The sequence below is a fragment of the Seriola dumerili genome, unplaced genomic scaffold (assembly GCF_002260705.1).
Source record: "Seriola dumerili isolate Sdu_G_001 unplaced genomic scaffold, Sdu_1.0 BDQW01000193.1, whole genome shotgun sequence".
Taxonomy (NCBI): domain Eukaryota; kingdom Metazoa; phylum Chordata; class Actinopteri; order Carangiformes; family Carangidae; genus Seriola; species Seriola dumerili.
In genome coordinates, this window is record NW_019174448.1 from 1,852,531 (window position 1) to 1,863,344 (window position 10,814).

Genomic DNA, 10,814 nt, shown 5'->3' on the forward strand with positions numbered 1-10,814 from the left:
GCTGCATCCGTAGAGAAGGGCCTTGGTAAGAGAGGTGACCAAGAACCTGATGGTCTGAGCTCCAGAGATCCTGTGTGGAGATGGGAGAAACTTCCAGAAGAAGAATTCATTCCAAGCATCACGTCTGGACTCCCCCAGAAAACACAGAGAAACTGCAGTTGCACAAAGAAAATTGTTTCTTATTCTTAATGGAAAAGGGCACAACTGCGAAGATAGGACACGTCATCTTGATCTTTTTTATTGCAGTATAAACTTTTTAAAGTACAAAATTATACAAAATGGTTATGAGGAAGAGCAGTTCAAAAATCATTCGATTTTTTTGTCATGTTTGAGAAATGGTCAAGTTACAGTTTCAGTCTTCAGGGCAGGAGATATAATGATAGGAATATATTGATAAACATCAAAACATTTAAAGTTATCTTTATGGCTGCAATTTATTTTGGAAAGTACCACAGTAATATTGGAAAAAATACTTGCAATGCATGATTTGACCTTGTAGTGGCCTCTCTGAATTCATTTATACTGCATTAATACTGCACACAGAGCTCTACTGGGTGTGATTGAAGGGGTTGTTTCAGCACATCTGCATCATGAGATCATTTTCTCTTGCACATTTTGATGTTTGACTAATCAAAATGAATGACGTTCTTCTAACCCTCACATGAGCATATAAGAGCGCTGTATGATTTGCATATTTATCCGCTGCTGTGCAGCTGTAAATGTGGAGCCCTCGCAATCTGTGAACTGTGTGTAAGCAGTGCTCACAATGAAATGGGCCCCTGTGTAATGAAACTGGTAACATCTGACATCCAACATCTTTTACAAACATGCAACAAATGTTTCTTCTGCATATCCAGACTCTGAAATATTTCCATGAAGAACACTTCAGAGTAAATATTGAAATGTGTTGACGCACAAAGCCTTAAAAAATCATTGGTTCACCAGCAGGGTTAGAGTTAGTGCATTCAATTCTGTCTCAGTCACACTGTGGTAACAGATGTTCACAAACACAAAACATTAAAGCTGCTTTAACAGGTTTACAATGTCAAGACATCCATCAGCTGTTTAACAGTTTAAACTGAATTGTAGTAACCAGTAATTGCATAAAAAATATGGGCAACTATCAATTATTTTGCAAATAATAAAATTTAATTTGGACTATTCTATAAACCTTCACACACCAAATAATAAATTAAAGTGGCAGCTGTCCAGCTGTTATCACTAAAAATAAACCTGACTGTATAAAAATAAAATTGTTTCCTGAAAATGAATGCTTGTCCTTGACTGTGTTGCATAAAACCTGTTATTTTTAACACACTTATCTTCCATCATACATTCTTGCCATTATTGTTTCATTTCTTTTTCTTTCAATATTAAGGCACCTTCTGTGTTTTCTTTTAAGTTAGCTCATGTTTTCAGTCAGCTGAAAGAACAGTGAAAACATTCTGTGTTTTTACATGTTTGGTTAGAAACACTGCTAACCACAGAGCTGACTGTCACACCTACGGAAACAGCAAAAGCAAATACATGATGTGATGCAATATCTGATAGACTGATTCTAAAATGAGGTATAAATCACCTAAGCAGTGTTTTTCAGACTTGGCACTAAAATGCGTCCCGTGTGATCTGATCACCAGTGGTCGGCTCTGACAGACATGTGGATGAATATGAATCCTAATGTGTCTCTGAATGGATTAAAAGGACCATGCAGTCAACTCTGTAGTGTGTGGGGTAGATCACGGGTAGATGTTGAGTGATTGATGTTAAGGTGAACAACCTGAACAGGTGTGTACTACAAATTAGTTCCTCCACAGCCGCGCAGTTCACCTCTCCTGCTGTTTTATGGGGGGAAAATGTGAATTTTTCTTTTGTAGTTTGCTCAGCAGCCACAGACGATAAATCAGATCTCGAGGTGCATTTGAGGGATTTTCTGGTGAAAATATTGAACTATAATAATTAGATCTAAACATGATGAAAACATGATACCTCCACATGTAATACAGCCGGCTGGAATACGGCCTTTTAGACTCTCAGTTGCTTTTATTGGAGAGCAACTCAGAATGTAAACCCTTGACTTTAACACCAAGGCACAGGTTAGATTTCATCCTGCAGAAGATTTGGTGCCACTTTGTAATAAGGAATACTTTATAAATTGTTTACTAGTTAACTAAGACAAATTTTATGCAAAATAACCTTGTCAATACATTAAATTTTACTAGTAGCATAAGTATTTGTTGTTATTTCCATGGTCATGAGTTGGGAGTAGTTCAAACAAAGACAAAGTTCCCAGACTGCTTCATTTGATTCGTTTTTAGGGGCCTGGAGAAGAAAACTACTCAGTATTTCACATTTTAATGAGAGGTCAGAAATAAAACAAACATGATTCTTGTAGCAGAAATATGTTTTTTCCTTCCTCTTGACCAGCCCAGATTTATTTGTGATCCCTTAGGAGGTCAAAACCAATCACCAATAACCTATCAAGATGCTTTGAAGAGCTATTTAAAAGTTACACAAGAGAAGGATAAACATCCACAAACGAAGGTTTTTGCAAACTGATGATCAAAAATTAATGTTTTGTAAATTTTCTGTTAAACAATAATCCTTCATTTTCTGATCGATAATAAAACTATTACTTACAACTTATAAACCCTTAAAATATAAAGTATGTCTCATTACTCAGTGGCACTGATGCTTATGATTTAAATATCCCTGTCTTTTGAAGATGCTGAATCCTGCTGCAATTTTTTTTTTTTTCTGTTTTTCTTCTTCACTGAGAAGAAAGATGTTTATGATCTTTCAAACATCTCCCATCGCCGTGTGACGCTGCCAAAGTGCTAACTGCTAACACAGCCTTTAAGATAGGAAAATAAAAGATGCTTAAGGTACAAAAATTAAAATATCTTATGCAACATGGCTTTGCTGGTTGATTCCTCTGTACAAAGCCCTGCTGTGCATCTGGACTCCCAGGGTCAACAAAAGTCCTGGTAGTCTGTAAACATGATTTTCTCCTTCTCATGAAGCATGAACATGTTTCCTTTCCCTTCTGTGGTTGTTCCTACTGGAAGATGAATCACACCGTTACTGTTTCTAGTGTCAGAAACACTTCGTTCATCAGTCTCTCATCTCTTCACTCTGCATGAGGATGTTTGACATGAACACTCATGATCTAAGGAAAGTCTTCCTCGCACCCATCAGAGGCAGCTACACATTTTGCTGCAGTTCCCTTTGATAAACTCCTACAAAATAAAATGCTCAGAGCAAAAGTCACATGCTCTTCAGAACACGTCTTGGGTGACTGTGTAGATGAGGGACGGATTTTGAAAATTCGTTGACATGAAGTTCTGTGGAGAGCCCGAGTGAGTTCTTCATGCTAACAAATGTACAAAAGTGAGCTTTAAACACCTCTGACTGCCTGTGTCATTCAGCTTTCCAGTTAGCGTGTTCTTCCTGTCTGTCAGAGGGTGGAATCTTTGATAGTCCTGTACATCTGAAGAGACATCCCCTCCACATCCTCGACCTTGGCGGCCTGGGGGCGTCCCGTCGGGCTGTATCCGGCCGATCGTCCCATGGGACTGAAGCCCATGGTGGTGCGGCCCGCGTTGGTAAAAGCTGAAGATCGCGACACAGCAGGACGCCGCAGGAACCGGCCGGACGTCACCAGGTCACCATAGCCCTGCGCGTGCGAGAAGGCGTAGCCCGAACGGCGGGAGCTGGTGCGGCGGATACGGGTGCGTCGAGCGGGAGGGGAAGGTGCTGGTTTGGTCCGTCTCACCTTGAACATCACCTGTAAATGTTTGGCAGATTGCGACAAAGTTAAAATATTGGATAGAGATGCACTTATCCACATGCTTGGTCACCATTTTGTTTAACGTGTAACTGTAAATTGCTGGATCTACAAGAAGCTGATGTCTGCTGTACGGCAGTTTCACTTTTCTTCAAGTCAAACAAAATAACCGTGATTATATAGGTGATGCAGAGGCAAGTATTTTGGCCATCTCTCCTCTGAGAGCCAATGGTCTGAATCCCAGCAGTGAACACATACAAACCCCTCCCATAAGAAAACATAGAAACTTTTTTACTCCTTCTATTATTGTTTGTTTGATTTCTATTCGGTGGATAATCATGTTCCATGTCTTAAAACTAAAGTCCCCGTAATTTGGCAAAAAGTATTCAGTGATTTTGCTGTGGGCTACAATGAGAGCCCTATTTTCTTAGTCTATATTTGTTAGCGCCATTAAAGGTGTGACGAATTAGCTATTAGCGGCTCCTGTTTGCAATGTATCCTCAGATGCAGAGATAACTTTCACTGGATTGTTTTAATGCTGAAGAAAACTTAAAAATGTGATGATTCTCGAGCAAGTCTGGAGTTACAACAAGTGCTTGTTTTGTGTATTTGCAATGGACATCAGAAGTAATGATATCCTCTGATATCCAAAGTGAAAGTCAGGGGGAGAGTAAAGTGGTCAGTGTGGAGTCGTACCTTGTCATTGATGGTGGGGCAGAGCTGAATCAACAGGAAGCGGTAGGTAACCACGGGAAGGACACACAGAGTGGAGGTGAGGAGGATCGTCAGCCAAACGTTCGGCTGGTTCAGAGAGTTTCGGGCTGTTCCTGGATAAACACACACATGTACAACAAACAGCAATACTACATACATTACCAAATACCAAAGGGTCAATATTTACTGCCCTCTGGCACAGAATGACGGAAATACATTTTGTTTAAATTTTGTAAAATTCTTCTTTTTATCAAAAATTCTAACACTTCTAACGCCCTCCTCAAGGGAGCTGTTTCTATTCCTGCCACTCATTTACAGCAGTGGTAAATGTTGCTAAGCATTTAGAAACTGTACTTGGACAATTAGAGAATGGTAAAATAATTTATAAGTGCCAGCCACTTGATTGTGAGGATTTGCTGCTTTTCTTTGTCTTGTGTGAGAGTTAAATATCTGTTTGCACTGTTGGTCAGACAGTTGGAAAACATCTCAAAGCATCTTCCCTCTGTTTTAGTAAAAATTGTTTGTTTTTTAATTGACATTTTTTCCATGACACAATTCTTTGGGAAAATAATCAGATCACTTGACGATAAAAATAATCAGCTGCAGCCCTACTTCAAATGAAGCTGAATTTGCAAATGGCACTCATGGCATCCATATCGATTTTTGAGACATTAAAGACAGTTACAGGCATCTGGTCTAAATTTAGAGATTTAAATTCATGTGCAAGGTTAGAAATGTTTAAGTTAAGATACGTGAAAAACACTCCAACCACTGTGGATCAAACGAAGGAATGTCTCTTCTTGTTTTAGGTTTTACAAAATAAACCAAACTTCTCCCATTCATCATCACGTGCATATATTCACAACAACACTGCAGCAATATAAAGACTGAAATCAGCCAAATTATTATGTAAATCATTAAGTATCTATTCAAACAATAAGTAAAAAAGAGAAAAGAGGCTAACAAAGTGTTTAATGCCAGCTCTCAGTGCAGGTGACAGTATGTTGAGGGGGCAGAGGATGAGACTGTCCAAAAAAGGCTTGGTTGGACTTCTGCACACACACCAGTGAACAAAGCCGGTTTTGTTATCTGTTTTATTTGTAACCAGATGTTTTGCCTGTGTAAACACACCAGTCTAAAGTCAGGCACTGTATTTGGCAGTATAATTAGGTTAACATGAATTCTGCTGCCTGCTTTTACTCTGAAATAGCCTCTAAAGTATGAGCAAAGCTTTTCTAAGGAGCAGACGTGCATCTAAACAGTCACTAACCAACAGAAACGTGGAAATGCACACAGAGTTTTCTTTGCAGTGAATTCATGCTTCGGCGAGAGTTTGCCACTCACCTATGAAAGAAAAGGCTGATGGCAACATGAGAAACATGCCGTTACTGTACATGGTGAATGTGACAGCAAAGTACATGGCCAGGCTGCCCAGAACGAAGAAAGTGTTGACCGCCGTCCAGTACGACATCTCAAACCCCAACTACACACACACACACACACACACAAACACACACAGAGAGAAAACAATTCTTTATTCTAGGCCTCATAAATGCAGAAGACAAGATTATCCAAAAGAAATGGTTCCTCATACCTGGATGCTGACGGCAAACAGCAGACACGTCTGGGTTAGGAGGGCGAAGGACTGGTAGTCGGCGACGTCCTTGCCGTCGTCCCTCACCGTGTCTTGCATGGCTGCGTAGGGGATGAAGAAGAGCACCAGAGAGCTGTAGCAGCTGTGGAGGGCGCACTTGAAGAAGGCCGTCTTGCTGAAGTACAGGTTGAGTTGACCGGGGATGTAGAGCTGAGGATGCTGGAAACTGTACTTGCAGTTCACATCCTGACCAGCAGGCGGAGACAAAGATAATTTTTTTTGCACCATTAGCTTCATGTTATTGGTCGTTTGACTTCCCTCTGTCTTGTATCTGTCACATTAATCATTGATAAAAAAAAAAAACACCTTGAGCTCGAATGTATCTATAAAAAGTGATTATGTAAAGGGATTAAATTTACTCACCTGGTCAAACAGACTCATTCCCAGTACAGGTAGTGCTGTGTACACCAGATTGTACAGTGTTATGAACCACTCATCATACACCGTCTGAAAAGCAAAGTCAAAGAACAGAAGAGAATCTTTTAATAATAATCAGTCATATACAATACAATGACAGGTCCACTATTTATCTCTTTGTAAGACTGGTGCCACATCGCTCTGTTTATTTTGTGTGCTTCTTATTACCCTTTTTTGCATTTATGAGCATTTCTTTTTTGTTATTTATTTATTAATATTATTAATTATGCCCTATATTGTGTGTCTTTTAGTTTAGCTTGGAGGCCCATTGTCATATCTGTCCTGTCACATGTTTTAAGTTGTTTCTATAAGTGCAAATGAATAAAAAAATACATGTAAGAATGTACAAGACTTTACTTTCTTTCTTTGTTTTTCAAACATACTATTGCTCTGTTTGTACTTCCTCATATACCTCATCCTTCCACTAGCCCTGCTTATTCTTACATTTTATTTTGTAAAGTAAAAAAAGGTGGTTTCACACGCTGCAGAAAAGAAACTACAGACCCGTACCCAACATTAGAGGTTGCTTCATTGCTGTGTCAGATTGTCTAAACTGTTCAAGGATGTGTTACATCATATAAATGTTACATGTGAGTGAGGAAAGTTTGTGGATGTGTATGAATTAAATAAACGAAAAAAAAAAACTGTTTTCTCATCCCTTCACATTCACCCACCTCTCCAGCCTCCCTCATTTCCCCACACCTGTTAACTCTCTCACCTGTGCAGAGAAGCCGCAGAAGAAGGCGTACCAGAAGTGGACGAAGGTGAAGGTGAAGTTCTTGTAGAAGAAGTAGCGCAGGAACTTGCACATGCGCAGGTAGGACCAGCGGCCGTGCACCAGCAGGAGGTACTGCAGGAAGCGGAACTGGGCGAAGGAGTAGTCGCTGGACAGCACGGCCTGCATGCCCTCCTGACCAGAGATGCCCACACCTATATGAGCCGCTGGGTGGACACGGATATTCGAGTCACTCTCTTGTTGTCACAGGTTTCAGGCAACCACGGATCCAAAAACTTAAAGCTGCATTAATCAGTTTCTGGCCACTAGGCAACAGAGATACACAACATGCTCACCAGCTCGTCAGCATATTGAATTGCAGTGCAATTACAATAATTTCTAGTGCTGCAACAACCGGTTAATTTTATCTTATATTTATCTGCAGATTATTTGCTTGATTAACTGATTAATCATTTAAATGAGTTTTGTTTGAGAAATTGTTTCATCATCAGTTTACAGTGATGTAAATCCTGACATTTGAGAAGCTGGAAAGCAATTGTTTGCCAGATTAAAGATTAAAAGATCATCATAATAGATGCCAAATAACTTCTTGTCAATCAACCAATCTATTCATTGATTCATTGTTTCAGCTCTTGTCAGTTTACCAAAGCCTTTTTCATGGAAACTAAAGCTACAAGAACTACTGCACTGTCTAAGTGAGGAGCAGTAACTGTAGCATCTTCATTTAAAGAAGCTATAATTTTATAGCAAAATATTCCTGTTTCTCTGCATTTTGTAAATTATAAATATAATTTCTCTTTTATGCACATTTTCCACAATAAAACATACAAATAAACGAATGCAGAAGGAGCAGGAACATCACACCGTTGCCCCTGCTGGTACCTTTGATCATGCTGACGTCGTTGGCTCCATCTCCGATGGCCAGTGTGACCACCTGCTTGTACTTTTTGACCAGCTCGACCACCTGAGCCTTCTGCAGAGGAGTGACCCTGCAGCAGATCACTGCTTTACACATGCACGCTGTCCTCAGGAACTCCACCTCCACGCTGCGCTCCAGGGCGTAGGCCTGAAGGACCATGGGAGAAAAAAATGAAAAAGGGATGAAAGGCAGGAATTATATAACAGCTGAAAATAATACAACTTAGCTGCACAGTGTTCACAACTTCAGATGTCCATACTGCTAAAATAGCAGTAGGAGGTAATAAACATGATACAAGCTTAGAAGCAGACAGAGAGTAAAACAGACAAGTCACACTGGGAAGTTACGAGCGAACTTCTTTTGGCGTACCAGACTGTGGCCGTTGATGACCAGGCCGTACTCTCCATTCACCACCTCGTCTGTGATCGCTTTCACACCGTTAACCAGCGTCTTCTGCGGGAAAAACATTGAATCCACTGCGTCTGGTTTCATGGAGGTTCTGGCATTTCTGCTCCACAAGAAAAAACAAAAAGAAGTTTCACAATCAGCTTGCGAAGGCGACAGTCGCTGAGTGATTCACTTGCAATTGGAACTAGAACTGAGTTTTTGAGAACTCGCTCTGACCTCAGTTCCTCTCTGACGTCCTCGGGTGTGTTGCCTGAGATGATGAAGACCTCAGTCATCTCCTCTCGCAGTAAGTTGCATGAGTAACCGATGTTTTCTGCCGTTTCTGCAATACAAATAAACGACAACATCAGCAGGTGGAAAATAACAACAGAAATGAAATGCATACGAAAAATAAATTTCATCAAAATGTCACAGAATGAAGAGCAAATATCTAACAGGGATTCTGCATGATGTTTCATGCCAGTATCTGAAATACTTTCACAGAACAGCACGATGAACTAACAGGAAAATAGTAAATAATATATTAAATAAATTAAAAAGTTATACAGTGGGTGAAGTAGAGCACTGAAACAGCACTGAAACAGCTGATCCACTTGTGAGGTATTGTTGGATGTATATAGGTTTCTAGGTTGTAATGTGTTAAACATGTAAATGTCTATAATGTCAAATATATGATGATATATTATTTTAGGGGAAGGGCAGACTTGGTATCATATATTCTGACTGAACAGCTCACAACCAGAGATATTCAGTTTCAATGTCATAAAAAATATAATAATCCTCTCATCTTGAAGAAGCTGATCAGCAAATGTTGAGACTTTTATTAAAAATGCCTAAAAAGATAATTGATTTTTTCCAAACTAGTTGACAGTTAATTTTCTCTAGATAGATTAATCGACGTATTCGTTGCAGCTGTAGTTACCGGTGTTTCTATTGACAACAAAGGGAAGAAGTTCGTCAGCTGACCTAAATCCATTGGATTTCACTGTGAGCTATAAAACTATATACAACTATACAAATAGAAATTATGGCCAAAACGACACAAATTCAAACCCAGGCCGAATAAACTGGTATTTAATGAATAAATTTCACCATAAAAGGAAACGACCCCAGGTTGACGAAGTGACACCTCCTCCTTTATTATTGATCACTAAGGATAAAAAACTACTAACTCGGAATGCATCAAACCTTCTCAGACTTGTAAAATGTTGTGCACCTTGCTTGCACCGGTCAAACCCAGATTTTGGATGTCAGCTCTTGGACAGCAAGCTCGAATGGTCTGAGGTACTCCGTTCCTGTAACTTGTCTTCTATGGCTGTTTGCTCGAGCACGCTGACACAGGTTCAGACACATCATCAACATGCTGTGCAATTTCACAACAATTCAAACAAAAAGAAATGCAGTGTTTACAGTATGAGCTTTCACTGCGACACCAGTCCTACCAGCAGGTCTTTCTCAATCTCCTCGTACGCTGGTCCAAGTTTGCTCTCACGGTCGTCCCTGCGCAGTGCTGGCTCGGGTGGCGCTGTTGCACTGGGTGAATATGCTAGCCTCATCCAGATCCTTATAGCCACCCGCCAGCGTCCGCAGACTCCCATGCAAACTCTGGCAAACCGGCATGTACTTTATTACATGGATGGACAGCAACCAAAACCTAATAGCACAGCTTTAGATATAAATAAGAACGATCATCACTCGTGTTAAAGTATGTTATCTATGGAAATAAACTAGAGAGAAGAGAAGACAAACACTTACATGTCTAACCAGAGGGATAATGTTTATATTTACAAGACATAAGAGAGATAGAACAGAAATAAGGGAGAGGGAATAAACAGAGGGATAAAGTAAGATGATGACAGAATATTCAGAGGAGAAAGAGAGAGGAAGGAGAACACAGACATGTCATAAAGACAGAATAGCTGTTTGAGTCTTTTGCTTTTTCAGTCTCTTCAATATAATGTTTGATGCTTTTCTTGTAACACACAACAGTGGACTGGTTATCTTGGATTATGGACTGTTGGTCAGACATAACAATGACTTGATAATGATAATTGAAAATGGGAAAAAATAAATTTTAACTGAGGATCCAAACTTTTTAAATAAGGAATTTGTGCATTTGCATCAGGCAACGCTAGAACAGCCTCCCTGTTGAAATGTGTCTGGCTTACTGGTAAACAGTGAC

General features: G+C 39.9%; 1 protein-coding gene across 1 annotated transcript in view; it reads right to left on the bottom strand.

Moving 5' to 3' along the window:
• Nucleotides 1-215: 215 nt before the first annotated feature.
• The window catches only part of LOC111227985 (phospholipid-transporting ATPase ID-like), a 41,882-nt gene continuing 31,283 nt past the window's right edge, over nt 216-10,814 (bottom strand). The window contains exons 20-28 of the mRNA XM_022753750.1: nt 8,849-8,954; nt 8,594-8,732; nt 8,188-8,371; nt 7,288-7,511; nt 6,516-6,599; nt 6,093-6,338; nt 5,843-5,981; nt 4,481-4,611; nt 216-3,784 (exon numbers count right to left, since the gene is read on the bottom strand). Of these exons, the coding sequence (XP_022609471.1) occupies nt 3,455-3,784; nt 4,481-4,611; nt 5,843-5,981; nt 6,093-6,338; nt 6,516-6,599; nt 7,288-7,511; nt 8,188-8,371; nt 8,594-8,732; nt 8,849-8,954 (1,583 nt within the window). The 3' untranslated portion in view covers nt 216-3,454. The remainder of the gene's footprint in view (nt 3,785-4,480; nt 4,612-5,842; nt 5,982-6,092; nt 6,339-6,515; nt 6,600-7,287; nt 7,512-8,187; nt 8,372-8,593; nt 8,733-8,848; nt 8,955-10,814) is intronic.